Source organism: Sus scrofa, chromosome 1 (assembly GCF_054392235.1).
Source record: "Sus scrofa isolate SSC_HxYL_T2T_F1_AM1 chromosome 1, Sscrofa_HxYL_maternal_Yorkshire_Landrace_v2.0, whole genome shotgun sequence".
Taxonomy (NCBI): domain Eukaryota; kingdom Metazoa; phylum Chordata; class Mammalia; order Artiodactyla; family Suidae; genus Sus; species Sus scrofa.
In genome coordinates, this window is record NC_139383.1 from 190903449 (window position 1) to 190927539 (window position 24091).

At 42.6% G+C, this 24091-nt stretch overlaps 1 protein-coding gene across 12 annotated transcripts in view; it reads right to left on the reverse strand.

The window, feature by feature from the left end:
- Positions 1 to 24091, reverse strand: part of CDKL1 (cyclin dependent kinase like 1) — a 65757-nt gene that overhangs the window by 9737 nt on the left and 31929 nt on the right. For 10 of the 12 annotated variants that reach the window (XR_014818446.1, XR_014818452.1, XM_021101475.2 and 7 more), the window contains exons 3-7: positions 19676 to 19797; positions 7892 to 7964; positions 5498 to 5588; positions 2981 to 3181; positions 705 to 787 (exon numbers count right to left, since the gene is read on the reverse strand). Coding sequence is in view for 10 of the 12 variants with exons in the window: in XM_021101475.2 (XP_020957134.1) it covers positions 705 to 787; positions 2981 to 3181; positions 5498 to 5588; positions 7892 to 7964; positions 19676 to 19797 (570 nt within the window). In the remaining 2 variants the exon portion in view is untranslated. Of the gene's footprint in view, positions 1 to 704; positions 788 to 2980; positions 4536 to 4911; positions 5157 to 5264; positions 5589 to 7891; positions 7965 to 19675; positions 19798 to 24091 lie in introns of those variants that run through there. The other 2 variants (XM_084980998.1, XM_084980999.1) reach the window with 2 other exon arrangements.

A 24091-nucleotide genomic window follows, 5' to 3' on the forward strand; every position in this document is an offset into this window, starting at 1 on the left:
CAAGCAAGTTCATTACCATTTTACCTCATGGTCTGGGAGTAAGAGGACAGCAGAATAGGAGGTTTGAGAGTTCCCACTGTGGCCCAGTGGAAACAAATCCAACTAGGAACCAGGTTCGATCCCTGGCCTCGCTCAATGGGTTAAGGATCCAGCGTTGCCATGAGCTGTGGTGTAGGTCATAGAACTGGCTCAGATCTGACATTGCTGCGGCTGTGGTGTAGGCTGGCAGCTGTAGCTCTGATTAGACCCCTAGCCAGGGAACCTCCACATGCCAAGGGTGCAGTCCTAAAAAGACAAAAGCCAAAGAAAGGGGGGGGGGTTTGGACAATGCTAGATTTTCCTGGATGAGTCACTGTCTAATAGCGTATTGGCTCTGAGCTTCAACTGCTGAAAATGATGGACAGATGAGGTGAGCAGGCTGCCCTGCATTCCTGTCTAATCTGCTGCCTAAGCTCTGCTATCAGCAGGCTCTAAATTAGCACAGAAGGCCAGGGTCTTGCTAACCAATTTGCCCCCATTTTCTTTTTCACTCTTAGGCTGATCTTCCAGTGCAGAGTGGGCCATGGGACTGAGGCAGGTGCATAACTACCAAAACCGAGTTAGCCTGCAACTGCCCATGTTTATCGAGTAAGAATGATCACTGCTTAACACTCTGGTAACGTTAGCTGTGACATGTGGAGCGCTTTCCAAAATGGGTCACTCACCATATCTTCGGGGTCTGGAATTTCTACCCCACTGAAGTACTGATTCATGCTAAACACCTGCTGGTGCCTAGGAATGAGGTCTCCTTTGGACAAGAAGAAAGAGGGAGGTAAAATTAGACTGATTGGCAAGCACTGTTTGATAGTTTCCTTCCAGTAGTGCTGTGTCTTTCAGTGTCTACACCTACAAAAGCTACAGCTTGCTTCTCCCATTAGAGGGAGAGGCACTGAGGGAACCCTTAATCACCCGTGCTGAGACCCACAGGGGCCAAAATACTGTGTTAGGCAGAGAGGCCAGAATGGAAACTGAAGGCTACAAGGTTCTCGCCCCTCAAGGGCTCACAATGTGCTGGAGGAGTCCAAAGCAAACCACGCAGAAGCACACACACACATAAAAATAATGTCCTTCTTCAAAAAAAAAAAATAGCAAAAGTGCAATAACCACAAATCAAAACTGTATTAACTGAATACTGACGGATCAAGATAAAAGCGTCTTGGCCTAGCACTGAGAACCATGCCTGACACAGAGCAAGCACTCAATAAATATGTGAGGAAGGAAGGGAGGGAGAGAAGGAGAAGGAAGAAGTATGGAGGGAGGGAGGGAGGCAGGCATGGAAGATCTTCTAGCTAGAAGAAACATGTTTCCAACTGGAACCACCTTTACTTGTTTCACCAAACAGAGGTCACTTGGAAATCCTATTTTATAGACTATTTAGAAGCACTGATGATGTGAAGCAAGGAGACAAAATGAGAATTTCTATATTCTGGGGGATTATATAAGGCTCATCCTGCCCACATTTCAGCCAAATCAGCTAAAATCACCCTTGTGTAAAATTCCAAGGACACTGCATTTGAAGAGGAATTTTGTACCAAGATTACACAGAGATATTCAAAAGGGCACCCTGGGGCCTGCCCAGGCCTACTTCCCACAGGAGAGTGAACAATAAAAACCTGCCAGCCGGGCCCTGGAAATGCTGCTGTTGGACTGAGCTGGAGTTCTGACCTCAGGGTATCAAGCTGTCTAATTTTACCAGTTTGTTTTGGAATGTTACGTCTCACTCAAATCGAAAAGCTGCTGTCCTAGCCCATTTTTGACAAGCAGCCAAAATATGCGAATACTTTGTCTTAAGTCTCAGTGAGCTTCCTCACAAGCACATGGCCTGTACCTTAAGAACCTTCTTCCATCAGAGAGCTGGGGGTGGGACATGGACAGGGTGCCCTAAAATCACCAGGAAAGCATTGTGAAGGCAGCCTGAGGGCCCTGGAAGAGCTCCAAGGTGACTTACATGTCACTCAACAAAAGTTACCAACAAATATTTATTGCCTACTATGTGCAGACACTGGTGGAGGATAAATAGAAATAAAAGACAGCATCTTAGAGAGTTCCCTGGTGGTCTAGTGGTTAGGACTTGATGCTGTCACCTCTGCAGCCTGGGTTCAATCCCTGGTCTGGGAACTGAGATCCCACAGCATGCTGATGGTTGCTGAGGCCATAAAAAGAAAAAAAGGAAAGAAAGAAAGAAAGACAGGATTTCACCCTTAGGCAGCTAACACTACCTTTGGAAAGATACAAGGTTCAACTACAAGACAAAACATGGTGACAATAGATGCTATAAGAATTTTGAGAACAAAAAGTGTGCTTTAAATTGGGAATCAAGCTTGACTGCCTGATTTCTGAAGGGGACAATCACTGATCATAGATCTTTCATCTGTCCCTTTCTTCCCCCCTCCTCCTTTCACCCCACAAGAACAGAAATAATGGAGTGGACTTCAGGGTGGGAAAGTAAAACAAGAAGGGTGACACTGGGAGAACCAGGCTTTCTTCCTGATACTCAGAAGGTTGAACATCTTCTCGAAAGCTTCTAAATGGTCCAAATGAGCCTGGCAGGCTGGAGTCAAGGATACCCAGAGACCGAATTACCACATCATAATAAACAAAACATAGCAGGACTCTTAAACTGCTAGCCCCTTATAGAAATGTATGTTTTTATTGTTTTAATAGTCATTCTTCAAAGTTTAACTTGATCCAAACCATGATGAAGAGAGAATCTTGCATCTTTTTGGACAACTAGAATATAGTCAAAATTGTAGATTCTTTTTTTGACATCAATCATGGATACCTTTCGTGAGACTTTGAGCCATTTCAATGAGACTTTAAAAGTTTCCCTCTTTTGCGGCTATGAGGGGCATTAGATGAGACTAGGACCTTTGCTCCACTCTGCACTGATGCAGGTAAAACTATCCAGGTTACCAAAAGGCAGGACAAAAACATCACTTACCCAAGGTTTTCCTAATCAGATAGAGCTGATCCACATCTGATTTTCCAGGCCACAGAGGCATCCCCGATAGCAGCTCAGCAAAGACACAGCCAATTGCCCAAACATCTACTGGGGGGCCATACTGGGTGTCCCCCACCAACAGCTCCGGGGAGCGGTACCACCTGGTAGCCACATAGTCGGTGTAGTAGTCACTTGGTCCAGCTGGCCAGTGATGGGACATGGAAGACAGAGAGAGCAGTGTAAGTGTGAATCAAACCCAGAGGGGACATTTAGGATGAATAAGCAATGAGGTCCTGCTGCACAGCACAGGGAACTATATCCAGTCTCTTGGGATAGACCATGATGGAAGATAATATAAGAAAGGGAATGCTTATATATGTATGACTATGTCACTTTGCTGTACAGCAGAAACTTGGCACAACACTGTAAATCAACTATACGTTACTAAAAAAATAAAAATTAATTCACGTTAAAGCTTCTTGAAAAGTTAACATCCTTGTACAAATAAGTTTTTAGTGTTTGCCTTTAACCATTAATCAGAAGTCTCTATGTTCCTTGACCTCCAAGTCTCTTAAGAAGGGGAAGAGGGCTTTATGGAGGAAAAGCAAATTCAGTGCTGAGTTATTCCAGGATTTGGTAGCCTTCTTGGTATTTATTAATTTGTTTAAAACTAACAATAATAAACACACTGCTGGTTAACATAAACATTTTAACAAACCATAATTATATTTTTTCAAAAAAATGAGAAGGGAAGACCTGAGAAATCAAGCTTGTGCCCCATGTGTGGCTTTTCCAAAGCAGTGGTTCACAGATGTGTGATTGCCAAAGGGGAAGGGAGGGTAGGGGAGTGAAGAATTGGGAGTTTGGTGGAGTTCCCATCATGGTGCAGTGGTTAACGAATCCAACCAGGAACCATGAGGTTTCGGGTTCGATCCCTGCCCTTGCTCAGTGGGTTAACAATCTGGCATTGCCGTGAGCTGTAGTGTAGGTTGCAGAGGTGGCTCAGATCCCGCGTTGCTGTGGCTCTGGCTTAGGCTGGCAGCTACAGCTCCGATTAGACCCCTAGCCTGGGAACCTCCATATGCCACCGGAGTGGCCCAAGAAATGGCAAAAAGACAAAAAAAAAAAAAAAAAAAAAAAGAACTGGGAGTTTGGGATTAGAAGAGGCAGACTGGTATATATAGAATGGATAAACAACACGGTCCTACTGCATAGCATAGGGAACTATATTTACTATTCTGTGATAAACCACAGTGGAAAAGAATACGAAAAAAAGTATATGTGTGTGTGTATGTATATGAATCACTGCAGTACAGCAGAAATTAACACAACATTGTAAATCAACTATGTTTCAATAAAATAAATTTTTAAAAAAACAGTGGTTTACAATACTGGGTACGCATTAAAATCCCTTAGAATACAGTATTTTTAAAAATCACTGATACTAGGAGTTCCTGTTGTGGCGCAGCAGAAACAAATCCAACTAGGAACCATGAGGTTGCGGGTTTGATCCCTGGCCTTGCTCAGTGGGTTAAGGATCCAGCGTTGCCGTGAGCTGTGGTGTAGGTCACAGACACAGCTCGGATCTGGTGTTACTACGGCTGTGGCATAGGCCAGCAGCTGTAGCTCCGATTAGACCCGTAGCCTGGGAACCTCCATATGCTGCAGGTGTGGCCCTCAAAAGGAAAAAAAAAAAAAAAAAAAATCACTGATGTTAGAGCTCCACCCCAGTCCAATTAAACCAGAACTCCTGGAGGGGTACCAGTATAGTTTTTATAGTTTCCCAGATGATTCTAATCTGTAGCCAAAGTTGAAAACTATTCTTCTAAAATAGAACTTCTGGACTCCCTTGGTGGCACAGCAGTTCAAAAATCAGGCATTGTCACTGCTGTGGCTTGGGCTACAGCTGTGGCGTAGTTTTGATCCCTGGCCTGGGAACTTCTGCAAGTCGGGGGAGCAGCCAAAAAAAAAAAAAAATACTTCTAAAAAGTACTGTTTTAGCAAAAAAAAGGTAAAAAACAGGAGGGAAATGCACTTTTTAATAAGCACTTTACAGTGGTAAAATTTACATACAATATACATTTTTAAACCACTATATGTCTACGTATTTTCAATAACTGCAGAATCATATACATATATTTTTTGGCTTTTTTCGGCCCCCACCTGCAGCATATGGAAGTTCCCAGGCTGGGGTTGAATCGGAGCTACAGCTGCTGACCTACACCACAGCCACAGCAACTGTGGAATCCAAGCTGCATCTGTGACCTACACCACAGCTCATAGCAATGTCGAATCCTTAACCCACTGAGTGAAGCCAGGGGTCGAACCTGCATTCTCATGGATAATAGTCCCATTTGTCAATGCTGAGCCACAACAGGAAGTCATGCAGAATTATAATTTATAGTAAGCTTATGCCCCAAGTATATAAGAACTAGTTTTCTATAGCATTTAAGTCCTTTATCACATAAGGAATCTTTCTGCCTCTGACATTTGCCTAAAGAATACTTCAATACTCACTCAAAAGCCGAGCAAATCCAAAGTCACAAAGCTTAATCACTGAATGTTTTGTGATGAGGATGTTTTCTGGCTTCACGTCTCTGTGTATGCACTAGTCATAAACATCAAACCAAAGCAGATTATAAAGGAACAACTATAATACATGAGATAAATAAAACATGAATATTTAATCAGATATTTGAGAAATCATCTGAATCTCAGTGGCCTTTTGGAAAACAGTCTACAAAACAGCAGCCTAAAATAAGCATCAAACCCATCACAGTATGAATCAGCCCAAATTCCTTAGGGCCCCAAAGGACCAACCAATGTGAAAGGAAAAATGAAAGTAGGGTAGCCAGATAAACAACAAACAATTTTTTTAATATAAGTCTGTCTAATATTTAATCTGGCTACTGTAGGTAACAGGGAAAATACTAAAAGGCTCTTGGTGAGGCCTGCATCATGGTTGCAAAAGCTGCAAGTCGGTGCATAAGCAGAATTCATGATCCAGTTGTTTAACTGAGAACAGAACACATTCCTCCTGGTAAACAGGACAAGCCCTGGGCCTGCAGAGATAAGCTGGGGAAAAGAAGGGGGAGGGAAGCAGGAGCTTGCCAAGAGACCTCCCTTCCAGCTCCGACATTCGTCCTCACAAGATAAACAAGGGTAGGCAGTGCTCACCCTCTGGGGAGTTGCTAGATGTCAGCTCCATCCCACATACATCAAGCTGGCTTACTGCCGCCTCCAGCCTGCCATAGTTTAGACACAAATCACCTGTGGTTTCCAAACCCCAGCTGACATTCTTCAACAGGATGGTGTTACAAGAATGCTTAAGAACTTCCACATGATTTTCTTATTAAATTACAAGGTTTTTTTGGCAAGGAACAAATCAACAACCTAATTAACAATTACATAAAAACAACCGTTGGATCAAAATACTGTTCAGGTTAATCTTCCCTTCCAACCGTCTTCCTCTCTGGAGAAGAATGCTGGATCTTTTTGCAATCTGAGAGACCCTCTTTGGCTTTTGGCTGAAACCCTGGGGTTATTCTTGACTTTCTAGAATCTGGACAGAGTACAGAGGTCCCTCTTGTGCCTGGCCTAGTTTTCACTCCAAAGGACCTTCCGGGTGACAGTTCAGTGTTAGTGTTTCCCCAAGAGTATTTTTTATTCTGGAAAAATGTGGGGAGACGATTTCAGAATTATTTTATTACTATCTATCTAGTTCTCAGCAAGTAATGGCCCTGAGAGCTCCACTTTTTTTTAAAAAAACCACTGGCTTCCTATATTACTATAAATGGATACACCCCTGAATATCATGACAGATGGCCAGAAGTACTTGTGAGCAAGAATGTGCTCCTATTCTGTTCTGGGAATTCTTGACAAGTTTCTAAACCCTCCCCACATGCACATGTGGCCAAACAGCTTCGGGGCTCTCCAGGGAACTGCAGTGTGCAGTTATATATATTTGTTCTTAGAGTCTGCTTTTCTCTACCAGGGCCTTTCTATGGCTCTCTTGCTCCCTCATCCTAAAACTTCGCTCTCAGGAAAGCTGCTAACCCTTACTTGCAGACAAGAGCAACACGTATAAGGTGTCCATGCTCCCTGGCATGTGTGCACTTGGATGAGGATGGTAGCTTTCAGTTAGGTGGCAGCTCAGTAGGAGCGGAGTCCTGGCTACTCTCAGGTTTTCTTCTTCTGGGAAAGCAGCTTTAGGGAAAAAAAAATCACTTAGGACAGCATAAGGAAGGGGATTCAGCACCACCTGTAAACTGCCCCTGGCAGTTGTTAGGATGACATACTGCAGTCAAATTGCCCTTGTGCCCAAAACGAAGCTCTGATACTGGAGTCTGGCTTCTGTGTGCAGGGAGTGGGCACTGTTGTACCGGGGAGAGCTGGAGGCTTCCCAGTATCTATGAAGCCGCACCACCTGGGCAAGGGGCTACCATGCCTCCCACCAGGCCTGGTATCAAAGAGGCTCCCACTGGTGGCTTTGTGGCAGATGTGGATCACCTATCTCACCAATGCAGACATGCGCATGTGTGTGTGACACTTGGGACTCCACCTACTGCAACTCAACAGGTGTGCATCACCCAGGGTCCCCTCCCCAGTTCCATAGTATCTGGACGGTATCAGATGAACACAGGCTCTGAGTGAATGGGATTCTGCCTTAAATCTGAACAATCTCTTATCAGTGCAAATATAACTACTGTCTTAAAATCATAAAAATACATCTTTAAAACCTAAACAGGAAGGAAACACTAGGTTGGCATTTTTGGCCTCCACTTATCCCAACCAGACTTAAGATTTGAGTGATTTTCTGTCCACAAAAGCATGATAAAAACTTTGTGCAAAGGCTCCACCTCAGCTGAAGGGCAGCCTTTTGATTTCTCAGAGGGAGATCATGAGACTTACATTGTGTTTATGGCAAAAATTTATAGCTTGCAATGTCTGCCAAGTTATGCTCTTCACGAGATGTTCTGGTACCCTAATAAAAAAAGAAGAAGAAGCAACAAAGACACATTCTTTAGTGTTGCCATGGAATTCAGCTCAATAATAGAAAGACGTAAACCAAGACAAGCCTAAATAGTGAAAAATCCTAGGTGAAGTGTACAGCCTTCTCACTCATGGGTCAGGCATCCCAGGAGTCCAAAGTGTAAAGAACGTGTGATCAGAACACTGCTGAATTCCAGGGACACAAGGTACCAACAGGTAGATCTACTTCTTCAGGGAGGGACCATGAAGACCCACAGGGATTTCAACAAGTACTTATGAACACCTACCTGGAACATCTGTGACACCACTGGGAACCTGCCTGGTAACCTGAGCTCCATTTCTACAAGGAGCTTTCTGTTGATGGCAAGTTATTGAATATCAAGCATAAAAGATGCTGTTTCTTTTTTCAACTTACCACAACTGGTGGCCTTGAAGCAGCATTCATCTTCCATAGGTGGGTACATGGTTCCTTCAGATTCCCTAGGCAGAACTTTTTTTTTTTTTTTTTTTTTAACAGTACTAGGGGATTTTACTGAAGGTAAGGAAGGGGTTCACACTGCACACCATGCAACAGAAGTTCATAATGATTAAACACGCACGTAGGCAGTTTGGTTATGCCTCACACCGCTCCTCTCTGGTAGCTGTTTACATCCTGCTCACCTCCTCCTCCCCTGTCCTCTATCACAGCATCTAAACCTTATGCCACTGGTCCCAGCCTCCTCCCTGACTGTAAGCCTACATACCCAGGGCAACTAGTAGCCCAGGCAGGTTCTTTGTGTGAATCAGAAAACAGTACCTCCTCCAAGAGCATTTTTTAAAAATATTAAGCAATAAAAAAAAAAAAAAGGAGTTCCCGTCGTGGCGCAGTGGTTGACGAATCCGACTAGGAACCATGAGGTTGCAGGTTCGATCCCTGCCCTTGCTCAGTGGGTTAAGGATCTGGCATTGCCGTGAGCTGTGGTGTAGGTCGCAGAGGTGGCCCGGATTCCGCGTTGCTGTGGCTCTGGCATAGGCCAGCAGCTACAGCTCCATTAGACCCCTAGCCTGGAAACCTCCATGTGCCGTGAGAGCGGCCCAAGAAATGGCAAAAAGACAAAAAATAAATTAAAAAATAAAAATAAAATATTAAGCAATGGATTACAGAGAGAGTATGTTTATTTTCAGAGACCCCCCCCCCCACCCAGCAGGTGCACTTGCTGTTTTTAATGCACCAAACATTAAACAATGAAGCTGTGTCCTCAGCTAGAACTAATAAGTATACCAGGGAGGAAACCCTTGAGTACTTGTGTCAAGGTGACCCAAAAAAGTCACTTCCAGCCTTTGGGAGGGGCTATGAGGCCCCTGCTGTCACAGGCCAGATGTTCAGGAAATCCTTTCATGCAGATAAGAGGATGCTGGAACAGTGGGACAATGTGGAGGAAGTGAAGAGGCCACTTCCACGAAGAAGAGCTGCGACATTCCTGGACTGGAGTAGCTTTTCTCCAAACTCTCCTCCTTATTCTAAGTGGCACAAAGGGACAGATGCCAGAAAAATGTCACCTGTCTAGAAAGAAGGCCTTGAAGAATACAACTCTCAGGGGGACTCAGGGAAGTGCTTTCCCTCAACCTCTACTTTTCATCCAGAAAAAACAGAATATATATTGATTTATTTAATGAATTAAGTATTAATATTAGCTTATTCAGTACCAGACAACTGTCGTTATTGAAGAACATTTCCCAAAAGAAATTATGCAAAAGGAACATTTAAAAATCAATTATAATAGCATATCACAAATGCTCCTCTGAGGCTGAGCAACTGTTATTACACAATTCTCAAATGTAAAAACTCTGCACGAGCCACCTAGTGTTGTCTTGGGTGGGCTGCTCATTCATCTCTTGATTATTCTGGGTGCCAGGGCCTCAGACTCTAAGATCTCTTTTACAATGATAGGAGCTAGGTTTTTCACTGCTGGAGAAGGGAGTTACAGACATGGAAAAGAAGGAAAGCAGAACCTACCCTGTAGTGTCGGATTGGAAGTGGATACACATATACATATACAGAGGGTGCTGTGTGGAAAGGGTGCTAGCTTATTACACAGGGGGCTCCAGAAAGCCACTCTGCTGAGAACAACATCTGACCTAGCAGTTAAGTGATGAGAGGTGGACTGATTTGGACTACATAGAGTCTTTAGGATTTTCTGAGAGAGTGGATGTGAGACACAGAGAGGAATCAAGGAAGGTTGAGATGCTGGTTAGCTTGAGTTGCTGGTCCATGGTGGGGCCCTTCCCTGCAGAGAACGCTGTGGGAGGGGCTGGTTCCAGGGAGGGAAGAGGGTGGATAGGGTAAGATGCTTCTTAGTCATACAAGGAAGACTCTAAGAAGGGGCTTTTGAATACAGAAGGAAGGTCTGGCTAGAAGCACAAATTTGGGAAGCATAAGTATGTGGATGGTATTTAAAGCCCTAGGACTAGATGAAGCCACTTAAGGAGTGAATACAGAAAAAAGAAGAGATGTTCAAGCCCGGAGGCCCTGTTCTATAGCAGAGTTCAGAAAGAAGAAGGGTACCCATCAAGAGCCTGGTGATGAACACTAAGTGAACTAAGATGACATGCAGGAGAACAGTCACTGAAGCCAGCTGAGAAAGGTGTTTCAAAGGAGTTCCCAGTTAAGACAGTGGATTGAACACACCCATTTGTTCTCACTCCCTCCTAAAACCTGATTAGAGCTACACTGAAGATAAAAGAAAAAAAAAAAAAAGACACAATCTCACCCTCAGGCAGCTTACAGTATCTTTGGGAAGATAAAAGAGTACAAGATAAGACATGCTGATGGCAGATGAAAGCTACAGCCAGCTGTTCCTCTGGAGCCCACTGGCTGTGGCCCTCCTTCCAGGAAGGGTGGAATGGAATCCATCCCTCACTAGTGGGAAGAGGTGGAGGAGAAGTGCACTCCTGGGTCCTTCACCAGTGTGACCTCAAGGCATTCTTCCTATCTGCTTTGGGACTTAGACCCCAAGAACATAAAAGGTGCCCAAGTGTTTGGCTCCAAGGAGGACTGAAGGCGACATTAGAAATGTCTGTGGTCTAGGAGTTCCCACTGTGACTCAGCAGAAATGAAACTGACTAGCATCCATGAGGACGAAGGTTTGATCCCTGGCCTCTCTCAGTGGGTTAAGGATCCAGTGTTGCTGCGAGTTGTGGTATAGGTTGGCGGCACAGATTCCACATTGCTGTGGCTGTGGTGTAGGCTGGCGGCTACAGCTCTGATTTGATCTCTAGCCTGGGAACCTCCATATGCTCTGAGTGCAACCCTAAAAACACACCCACACACAAAAAGTCTATGGTCTAGATTTCTGTGTGACTGTACCATCTTTTTAACCAATAGGAAATAGAGATACCTGGCCACAATAAGTAAGCAAACCCAGAAAGAGGAAAGCAGGATATTCAGGAAGTGGTGAGTCCAACTATACAGAAATTCCAAGAGGGGATTCCAAGGATGACAGCAAAGGGAAGTCCTAGGAGAACAGCTGGTCAGCAGGCTTGGAGAACAAGCCAGACAGATGGAGAATGCGGGTCTAAAGGCAGAACATCACCAAGAGGGAAAAAAAGAACTAATGAATTACCTGATGTGATTATCCTGTGTAAAAATATACTAAGAGATGATTAAAATGAGTGGGAAAAGTTTGCAATAGGGTTAGAGAATACTAAGCAAATTTAAAAAGCAAGGCATCTGAAAACTATAAGACACTGGTGAAAGAAATCAAAGAAGACATAAATAGATGGAAAAATATACCATGTTCTTGGATTGGAAAAATCAATATAATCAAAACGACAATACTACTTAAGGCAATTTAGAGTCAATGCAATCCCTACCAAATTATCAATGACACTCTTTACATAACTAGAACAAAATATTTTAAAATTTATAAGGGAACACAAAAGACCTCAAATAACCAAAGCAATATTGAAAAGAAAAAAACAGAACTGGAAGAATCAGGTCCCTGACTTCAGACTCTACTACAAAACTACAGTCATTAAAACAGTAAGGTACTGGCACAAAAAACAGAAATAAAGATCAATGGAACAGGATAGAAAGCCCAGAAATAAACCCAAGCACCTATGGTCAACTAGTCTATGACAAAGGAGGGAAGAATATACAGTGGAGGAAAGACAGTCTCTTCAATAAATGGTGCTGGGAAAACTGGACAACCACATGTAAAAGAATGAAATTAGAACATTCTCTAACACCATATAAAAAATAAACTCAAATTGGATTAAAGGTCTAAATGTAAAATCAGATACTTATAAAACTCCTAGAGGAAAACATAGGTTCAGCACTCTTTGACATAAATCACAGCAACATCTTATTTGACCCACCTCCTAGAATAAGGACAATAAAGACACAAATAAATCAAAGGGAACCATTAAAAAAGTGAAAAGACAACCCACAGAATGAGAGAAAATTTTTGCAAATGACTCAACCAATGAAGGTTTAATCTCCAAGATATACAAACAATACATACAACTCAACAACAAAAAAACAAACAACCCAATCAAAAAATGGCAGAAGACCTAAATTAGACCTTTCTTCAAAGAAGACATACAGATAGCCAGCAGGCACATGAAAAAATCCTCAACATCAGTAATTATTAGAGAAATGCAAATCAATGAGGTACCAACTCACAGGAGTTAGAATGGCCATTAACAACAAGTCAACGAATAACAAATGCTAACGAGGATGTGGAGAAAAGGGAACCCTCCTTCACTGTTGGTGGGAATGTTTATTGGACTATAGAAAACAGTATGGAAACACTTCAGAAAACTGAATACAAAACTACCATATGATCCAGCAGTCTCACTCCAGGTATATATCTGGACAAAACTTTCATTGAAAAAGACACATGCACCTGTATGTTCATAACAGCACTATTCACAATAGCCAAGACATGGAAACAACCTAAATGTCCATTCACAGATGAATGGATTAAGAAGATGTGATACATATACAATGGAATACTACTCAGCCATAAAAAAGGACAAAATAATGCTATTTGCAGCAACATGATATAACTAGAGATTCTCATACTAAGTGAAATAAGTCAGAAAGAGAAAGACAGACACCATATGATATCACATATATGTGGAGTCTAAAATATGGCACAAATGATTTATCTACAAAATAGAAACAGATCATGGACATGGAGGACAGACTTGTATTTGCCAGGAGGAAGGGGGAGGGAGTGGGAAAGATTGGGAGTTTGGGGTTAATAGATGCAAACTATTGCATTTGGAGTAGATAAACAATGGGATCCTGCTGTATAGCACAGATATCCAATCACTTGTGATGGAACAGGATGGAGGATGATGTGAGAAAAAGAATGTATCTATGTATAATTTGGTCATTTTACTGTATAGCAGAAAATGGCAGAACATTGTAAATCAACTATAGTAAAAAAATAAAATAAAATAAAAGCAAAGCAGGGAGTTCCTGTCATGGCTCAGCAGTAATAAACCCAACTAGTATCCATGAGGACATGGTTCTAATCCCTGGCCTCACTCAGTGGGTTAAGGATCCGGGGCGTTACTATGAGCTGTGGTGTAGGTCAGCAGCTGCAGCTCCAATTCAACCCCTAGCCTGGGAATTTCCATATGCCATGGTGTGGCCCTAAAAAAAGATAAATAAATAAATAAATAGCAAGGCAAATATTAATATGCAGAAAAAGTACAGATAGAAACCCTAGTATGGTAAAATGATTAGCTATACGTAATATTTTAATACACATAACAATAGGAATAGTGAATGCTGAATTAACAAAATTTTAATCTAACTATTTGAAGGGAGAAGAAAGGGGAAGCAGAGAAAATAATGGTATAAGAGAGTTCAATTCTCATCATTGTAATAGGAAGTCTGGGAGTTCTCTTACGGCACAGTGGGTTAATGATCCGGCAGTATCACTGCAGTGGCTTGGGTTACTTCTGTGGTGTGGGTTCAGTCCCTGGCCCAGGAACGTCTACATGCTGTGGGTGTGGCCAAAAAAATAATTAAAAAAATAAATACGAAGTCTGTAGATAATGTCTAAAAGTTAACAAATCAAGAAAGAACAATATACCACTTTTTATTACATATTACTAGATTTAATTTGCTAAGGATTTTTGCACCTAAGTTCATGCAGGATATTCATCTGTCATTTTCTTTCCTTGAAATGTCCTCATTTAGTTTTGGTATCAGGCTAGAGTGACCTCATAAAATGATTTGGGAAATGTTTCTTCTTGCTATAATTTTCTGAAAGAGTTTGTGTAGGGTTGCTACTATTTCCTCCTTTTATGTTTGATGAAATTCATTCATAAGATATTTAAATAGAAGAAACCAAAGTAGCATGACCATATAGAAAAAATACATACATCCATATCATTAGTGATAAGGTGAATTGGTTCAGTCTGGCAAACCTTATGAGTCAATAACCAATTTTGAGAACTTCTTTTTACTTTTTATTTTTTGCTTTTTAGGGCTGCACCCAAGGCATATGGAGGTTCCTAGGCCAGGGGTCGAATCAGAGCTATAGCCTCAGATCTACGCCACAGCCACAGCAACGCAGGATCCAAGATGCGTCTGTGAGATACGCCACAGCTCACAACGATGTGGGATCCTTAACCCACTGAGTGAGGGTGGGGATCGAACCCGCAACCTCATGGTTACTATTCAGATTCGCTTCCGCTGCACCATAACAAGAACTCCTCATTTTGAGAACTTCTAAATAAAAAGTGCGAAGGAAGAAAAATCTCTGTAGGAAGACTTTGATAGCAGAATCATTTGCCAGACAAAACACTGGAAACGGCCTCAACATTCAACAATAGAGGAATGGTGAGAGGGTAATATAACTGATGTAATATCTCATAGTTATAAGATATTGTATTGTATTGCACTGTATATAGCAACACGCATGAAAGAATATTAAGTGAAGAGGAGAACTGGGGGAGAAGAGACAGTCATCTCATTTCAGCAACACTAAGAATGAAGTGCCTTTTTGGAAGAGCGACCAGCAGCCCAGCTCCTTTCACAATGGTCTTCAGGCTTTCAGATACAGACACTTAATTTTGTCAGCACACGAAGACAGTATCCATTTCAAAGGGGCGGGTGAACATTAATCAAATTTACTAGCCTGATATATAAAGCCAGAAGGCTAGTTCACTCATCCATGTTCAAATTCTGGCTGCCATATTATGCTCTCCTTGTAGGCAATTCCAGAGAAAGTCAAGTTATAATCAGAATGGTGTTTGGTGAGCAAAGAGTTGGAATGAGTAAAAGTACACAATTTGACTGGTTATTATTGCCTTCAGGCTGAGATAGCTTAATTGCACCCAACTCCAAATGAAGAGGATCTTGTCCTTTTAAAACACATGCAAACAGTCAAATCTAACCAGCCAACCAGCCCAGCAGCTGTCTGGTCCTTGTTAAGGTTGCTTTGCCTATCTCTGCCCTGATGCATACTGTGTGGGTTCCACAAAATAACTTTCTGAAAGCAATCTTCTGTCCCTTCGAAGTTTTGGGAAGGATGGGCTGTCACCCTAATGTCCTCATAAGAAAGTTGAACAGAGAGAAACATAAACAACTGCGGCAAGAAAGTGAAGAAATCAAACTGAATTTTAAACATTTCTCCAGAAATAAGAGCTGGAGAGATGACACAGAAAGCACATGGATCCTTCCCTCTGTTCTCAACCCAGCAGTGGTCCTTTCCACCATGGCTCCTCTAGTACTGGTCACTTTACAAGAAGCCAGACAGTCAGCATCCATCAAAGCTTCATTTCTACACAAGACTACAATGACAATGAGGACAGGAGGGCTTCTTCAGAAATCATTCTATAGAAATATTTACTCAAGTGACTGTTTCCTGCAGCCTTGTTATTGTTCAAGAAAAACTAGAAACAATGTAAATATTTATCCCTGGGAAGCTGAATGAAGAAATCATGGGATCTTCACACAGTGGAATTCTATACTGTTTTAAAAATAGGGAGAAAGGCCACAAATACACCTAAAAAATCAAGAGTGTGGAGTACAACCTCTTTAAATATATATATATGCATAGAAAACAATTTCTCAAACTTAATTTTTTATTTTTGTTTTTTAGGGCCGCACCCAGGGCATATGGAAGTTCCCAGGCTAGGGGTCAAATGGGAGCTGCAGCTGCCGGCCTACACAACAGCCACAGCAATGCCAGATCAGAACTGAGTCTGTGACCTACATCATAGCTCACGGCAACACCAGATCCCCGATCCACTGAGTGAGGCCAGGGATTGAAACCCCATCTTCATGGATACTAGTTAGGTTTCTTACCACTGAGCCACACAATAGGAACTCCTTAATTTTATTTATTCTATATGTTTCTGAGTTGTTTGAAACATTTTTACAACAAACAATATATTTTTCCTTTTCTTTTTATGGCCTCACCTGCAGCATACAGCAGTTCCCTGGCTAGCAGTGGAATCTATGCCACAGCCAGGACAATAGCAGATCCGAGCTGCACCCAGGACCTATGCTGCTGCTTGCAGCAATAATGGATTCTTAACCCACTGAGCAAGGCCAGGGGTCAAACCCAATCCTCCCAGACACTATGTTGGGTGCTTAACCATCTGAGCCACAACAGGAACTTGAATATATCACTTTTTAAAAAGAGACAAAATAAATAATAATAATAATAATAAAGAGATTTTTTGGAGTTCCCGTCATTGTGCAGCAGAAACGAATCCAACTAGGAACCATGAGGCTACGGGTTCAATCCCTGGCCTCGCTCAGTGGGTTAAAGATCTGGCATTGCCCGAGCTGTGGTGTAGGCCACAGGTGTGGCTTGGATCTGGTGGTGTTGTGGCTTTGGTGTAGCTACAGGTCTGATTAGACACCTAGTCTGGGAACCTCCATGTGCCATGGGTGAGGCCCTAAAAAGACAAAATAAAAAATAAAAAAGAGATTTTTAGGGTTTTGTAAAAAGTTCTGAAATCTTGTAGTAATGCCCTTTACCCACCAGACAGTCTTTGAACAAACTATATGAGAATCGGAGGCGAAACTGGTGGTAATGGAATCTGCACAGGGAAAAACAGGTAAAGTATTGTGTTTGGCTGAATTTACGCCTTTATTTTCTCCTCGTAAATTATCAGAAGTAGACCCACTGCCCTCTGAGTAACAGTGTACTGGCAATTTCCTTTGACAATATTAGCTTTTAGAGGTTTTTTGTTTGTTTGTTTGTTTGTTTTGCTTTTTAGGGCCACGCTCGCGGCATATGGAAGTTTCCAGGCTAGGGGTCGAATTGGAACTATAGCTGCCAGCCTACACCACAGCCACAGCAACACGGGATCTGAGCCGTGTCTGCAACCTACACCACATCTCATAGCAATGCTGGATTCTTAACCCACTGAGTGAGGCCAGGGATCGAACCCGTAGCCTCATGGTTCCTAGTTGGATTGGTTTCCACTGTGCCACAATGGAAACTCTGAGCTTTTAGAAAGTTTTAATCAAAATAACTATTTTAAAATGAAAAAAAAATATGTGAGCTCCTTTCAAAATCTTTGGCTGAGAGAGTTTAATGACCTTTACTCCTTAATGATGACAAGAAAAATTTTGAACCAGCATTTAAAATAAATCAGAGAATTGCCAAAGAGTATAGTGGAAAGTTTATTTTTAATACAAACAAAAATTCTTATATTTCATGATAAATGGAGATGATCTGGCTTAGAACCTTATTTTTCAAACTCGCTCATTCACTAGTGTCCCTTGAGTCAGTTTTATATTTGACAAACCGTGGCACGTTATCATTTGGAAATGAAGTTGCTTGTACTTGACCACACACGTGTCTACTGGTCTTTTCCTTCTCTAACCCACCTCCATATTAAAGCATTTTCTGGAACATCTAACAGATTTTATCCAGTGGAGTTACAAAAAAATCTGCTTCCAAGACTGTAATCACTCCTTCTCTCTTTTTCTTCTACTTAAATTATATGCTAAAAAAGAACTGACTCCCAACTGACACTGATTGCTTTCAACCCCCAATAAATCAGTGTTTCTAGGTGACTCAATCTAACATAATTTAAACAGACTCCCTGTGACACCTCCCTAGTTCCACAGAGCCACTAGTAAGTTACACTAGTAGGTTCAATTGAAGTGTTGCTTGCAAGGTGTCAAAAAGCAAAATATCAACATACTAAGTGTTATCTCCCCTTGAACACATAATTTCTCCGTATCAGTGACTTTCTGAAGGAAGAGAGGTATCTGTTCCCTTGGCTCTCTCTTGCTGTGTAAATTAACAAGAAGAGCCTGTGCCAAGGTCACTGACAAACCACGAGCCACTTTAACCCCATCTGCCTGCTGGTCACGGCAGATCATATATAACCACCACCACATGGCAGAGCTAGCTCTCAGCCAAGACTTGAAAGCCTTGTTGAAAGAGCCTCAGCCTCAGCCCCTGGAGTGTGAATGTAAAATACCATGGGGCGCCCTTCCATAGCTCTGATCTACAATGCACTCTGCATACTGTCCCCAGCCAAAGCTGGGCTCCCAGGTACCCAGCAAAAGGAGAAGATGGGATATCCTTCCTTGCTTGACTTCTCTGAAGTCTCTTCTCCTTGCAAGTAGAAGGCCACCTCCTCCATGAAGTCTTCTTTGATTGACCCACTTTGAATTATATCTCCCAAGCCCTCCTAATCATTCTACCCTCTCCCTCTGGCACAGGGATAGTTGCAACACCTGAGCTGAGTCAATCAGTCTTCTACTGGACATTATATGCAGATACTACCTTCTTATAGAACTTCCTTTCTTCTAGAATGGCTGCACAGTTGATAAAAGCCTGTGGCAATGCCTTCTATATCCTAGTTTTCCTTTTCTAACTCTTTGCATCTCATAGCACACACACAAATACCCTCTAATATCCACCTTATAAGGGAAACTCACTTGCAAGGCAGAATGAAGCCAACATAGAGAAAGAGTTGAGAGACAATCACTACCTAAGGTGCTCTGCCTTAAAGACCCAGCTGAGGAGTGGGTGGGAGCCAAAATCCATCCTGCATTCTGCTCACCATGGCAAGAAGCTACCTTCAGAGGAAGGGATCCCTCCTTTTCTTTTCAAAGGCTCTGTCTCATCAAGCCGCCTTCTGCTGCACACAAAGGTGTTGCCTATGCTACAGATGTTGTAAGACCAGCAGAGCCTCCAGACCCACCATGCCATTCACAGCCACCACCGCATTCCTTTTCGTCACTACACATTCCTTTTTGTCACTCATAACAATAGAAGTCCTGACCCACACAGCAGACCTGATACCTGGATTGCTTCAGATAAAACATCATGTTTGTTTCTGCCTTAAACTTCCTATTAGCCACTGTCTTTGAACGCGTCCTTTCAATCTCCAAGTCCTTATGCTTCTCTAGACAGGCTTGGAATTCCCTAGTCAGGCCTGGAATAAATATCCTTCCTTTTCTTTCTTAGAGACCGAGAGAGCATCCATCAGAGATAATGTACCAAAGAAATCAAGTTTAACCTAATAATGGAGCTGCTACTTTCTTCCCGGAAACAATTAGTCACGATCTCTCTCCCACCATTTCTGGTAATCTCTCAGCGGCAGAGTACAATATTGCAGACACTGGCTGTCCTTGCCCAATCTGGAAACGGGTCGTCGCTCATTTTCCCTCGCAGACCCTGGGATTATTGGCTGCGTTTTGTGCATAAGGGGTGGAGCACTCACCCTCTTTGATGTCTGTCCAGCTCGTGGAGCACAGTGTGGTCACAGTACTCAAACACCAGGTGAAGCTTCTTCTTTCTCCTGAAGACTTCAATGAGGTTGACAAGGTTGGGATGCTTGAGTCGCTGAAAATACAGACAGCAGGGTGCTAAATTTGAGTTGGGAAAGACAGCTTTCCCTAATTTGGGCCCAATAAAAGAAAGCTGTTTGTTCTTTAGAAAATTTTTGTCTTGGATTGAAGGAGGCTGTAAACAGTCTTTTGATGAGCAGTCTCTTAGCAGCTTATAAGTGAAAAATAAGAGATATGAGAAGGCTGGGGGAAAAAAAGGAAAATGAAAAAGGGTGGGGGAGGCAGGAAGTTCCCATTGTGGCTCAGCAGAAACAAACCCGACTAGGAACCATGAGGATCCAGGTTCTATCCCTGGCCTTACTCAGTGGGTTAAGGATCTGGTGTTGCTGCAAGCTGCAGTGTAGGTCGCAGATGCCACTGGCATCTGGCATTGCTGTGGCTGTGGTGCAGCTGCAGCTCCAATTTGACCCCTAGCATGGGAACTTCCATATGCCACAGATTCAGCCCTGAAAAAAAAAAAAAAAGAGGGGGGTAGTTTTCAGTTAATACGAATTCGCCCTTTAAGGCTTAAATCAAATGTCCCTTCCTAAAGAGATCTCCCCAATCTCCTCAGATTGGTTCAGTGTCCCTTATAGCCTCCATGAAGTATGGACTCTTCAGAATCCTTCAAAACTACTAAGTAATCATTCTACTGATTATTTAATGTCCTCTGCTGTCAACAGATATAATAGATTCATTCCAAAGAATATAAGAACCACGAGAGACGTCAGGGTCTGTGTTGTCTTGTTTATTCCAAATAATGTTGTACCCCAGCGTAGGGCATTGCACATAATAGGTATTTGATAATTTTTTTGAATGAATGAGTTAATCGGGTTTCCTAGACTGATGAAACATCTTAAAACAGAAAAATGAGGAAAGCTCTCCAATCTGATGTGCCCGAAGGCAGGAATGACTGTTGGTGTTGGCAGAGATAAATCTTGTACTTAGTGTTCTGGCCCCTTCTGTCCATAATTCTACTGGAAATGCAAACTACTGTGAAGAGAGTCAAAAACTGTTAACTTTCTTCAGGGCGTGAAGGCCTCTGGGCCAGGGTCTGAGAGAGCATAAGAGGAAGCTGCAAGGGGCCTAGTCTCAGAAATCAGGAGACATAACTTCTCCCTCATTCTAGTGGTCAAAGCAAATCATGAGACCCACCAGATCCAGCCCTGAAGAAGTCCAGGAGGAAATACCACAAGGAGAGAGGAGCCCAGGAGTCCTAGCTGATATGTCCCCTGCTGACCCCCCTCCTAATTCAGCTACATGAGTGAACCCAGGGAAGACCCGTCGAAGGAGCTCTCAGCCAAGCCACACTGTGACAAGTAAGAAATCATTCTGGGAGTTCCCATTGTAGCTCAGCTGGTTATGAACCGAGTAGAATCCATGAGGATGTGGGTTTGATCCCTTGCCTTGCTCAGTGGGTTAAGGATTGGCATTGCCATGAGCTGTGGTGTAGGTCACAGTCACAGCTTGGATCTAGTGTTGCTGTGGCTGTGGCGTAGGCTGGCAGCTGTAGCTCTGATTTGACCCCTAGCCTGGGAACTTCCATGTGCTGCAGGTGCAGCCCTCAGAAAGAAAAGAAAAGAAAAGAAAAGAAGAAGGAAGGAAGGAAGAAAAATCTTTTTCAAGCTACTAAGTTTGGGGAGCTTTGGTAATGTAGCAATAGCTAACCCTGTATTAGAATCACCAGGGAAACTTCTGAGGCCCCACCCTCAAGGATCCTGAATTGGTCTTAGGCAGGGGCCATCTATTTTTTGTGTGTGCAGAATTCTCCAGGTAATTCAATATATAGACAGAGGCATTAATCACAGGCAAAGAGATACTTTGTAAAAGGTAAAAGGTTGAAGGAGGAAAACTGAAGTTATTGAGCTCCACACTATATACCACATTAGTATGCACAGTGAGGAGAGAAAGCAGCCAGCAAGGGAAATACTAAAAAAGACAATGATTTCTCATTTATGTTCCCATACCTACAAACATTTGGCCTGAACTAACATTTTCCAGATGTAGAAGGACAAAATTGATTACTCTTTTATTTTTTTCTTTTTTAAGGCTGCACCTGAAGTATATGGAAGTTCCTGGGCTAGGAGTTGAATCAGAGCTGCAGCTTCAGTCTATACCACAGCCATGGCGATACCAGATCCAAGCCACATCTGAGACCTACAGAGCAGCTTGCAGCAACACTGGATCCTCAACCCACTGAGTGAGGCCAGGGATCAAATCCATTTTCTCAGAGAGACGACATGGGTCCTTAAGCTGCTGAGCCACAATGGGAACTCCATGGTTAATCTTTTATTTTTTGTCTTTTTAGGGCCACATCCTCGGTATATGGAGGTTCCCAGCCTAGGGGTCGGATTGGAGCTGCAGCTGCCGGCCTACACCGCAGCCACAGCAACATGGGATCTGAGCTGTGTCTGTGGTCTACACCACAGCTCATGGCAACGCCAGATACCCGATCCACTGAGTGAGGCCAGGGATCGAGCCCATGTCCTTATGGAAACTAGTTGGGTTCGTTAACCACTGAGCCATGATGGGAACTCCCATGGTTACTCTTTTAAACCAAAGAACTGCATTGGCTCAAATGTCTCAAACAGAAAGCAAACAACCCAGTTAAAAGGGGGTAAAAAGCAGCTTTATAACCCTTAATAGAAAGCAGAGATTTTCTCACACTCTGAAAAATTACTGTTCGTAGGCCCAGACTGTGAATCTTAAAATTCTTTTCATTTTTCATGCTCCATACATAGTCCTCACATCTTCAGCCAACTTTTTAAAGGAAGAGTACAAATGTATCAATTCTACTGAAACAAATACCTGGACCATCTCTGATGCCAAGGCAGGCAGCTCCCACTTGTCACATCCATCCCTGCAATGACCACCGGGGGCACTGTTGCCCCAGGATAAAGCCCAAAGCCCCTCTCAACTTGAACTCTGCTCACCTTGCAGCCTCATCTCTTTTAACTTCCCCCTAGACACACTGAATTTCTCTCACTTCCTCAATGGCTCACGCTCCCTCGCTCTCACTCCAGGACTTGTTCACCCAGTCCTCTCTCTGAAACACTCCTGCTCTCCCCACCAGATGTCACTTTCTCTGTCTGGCTCCCCCTGCCCCATCCACCCCGACACACCTGCCATGAACAAAAAGAGCCATAACTGTGGAACCAAGCATGGGTACCATGACACAGGTAAAGAGCACTGTCATGGCAGGAGCCACTGAACCAAGGGGGACTATAAATATTACATTATACCCATCTTCCTGTTACTACCCACTTTTTGAAAACCTAGATTCTCGTAACTGTAGGATATTTACTCAGCTAACATATACACTCTCTCCAATTTTTGTCTAATATAAATAAGGTTTTGAGGAACAACCTACTAACTCTGAATAAGTTAACATCTCAAGGCCTCAGTTTTCCCATCTGTGAGAGCAGGAAGCTCATGGCTGCTGTGACAGCTTCACCACATATGCAGCAGTGTCAGAACACATTATCCCCTCCAGGAAGCTTAACTGTTAACATTGTTATTGGGGGTTCAACCTGATTCTATTTAGGATGACTTCTCAATTCATTATATTCAACAAAAGTTTATCTTAATGTGTATAAGGCTCTCTGCTAGTCCTAAGAATATAGAAAAAATAAAGCACATGTCGACCCTATTCTCTGGGTGCTTGGAAGCTCGGAGGGAAGACAGATGTTGAACAAGTAATTACAGATGTGATAAGTGTTACAAAAAGCCAGATAAAGGGTACGTGGCTCAAGGGTGGTGTGTGGTCCAGGGCAGAGCCTCTTGAGGAAGGTGGCCATTAAAGAAGTTAGCTGGGCACTATCTAGGGTCCCAGAAATACAACATAAAGGTCTGAATAGACATGGCCAAGTTAAACCACCTGTGTCTCCCCTCCCCCATGGCAAGATAACTTTTATGTAGTGGCAAAAGCTAATAACTTATTTCTCAAACTATTTTTATTATTGTTGTTTTTTTAAATTTCATATTTTTTAATTATAGCTGATTTGCAATGTTGTGCCATTTCTACTGTATGGCAAAGTTATTTCTCAAACTATTTTTACAACATTAAAAACATTTTTATTGGAGTATAGTTGACTTGCAATATTGTATTAGTTCCAAATGTAAAGCAAAGTGAATCAATTATACATATATCCATTCTTTTTTCCTGTTATTATAAACTATTGAGTAGATTTCCCTGTGCCAAATAGTAGGTTCTGGTTAAATATCTATTTTATACAGTAGTGTGTATATGTTATTCCCATCCCCCTAATTCCTCCCCCCACCCCTGCCACAGTTTCCCCTATGCTAACCGT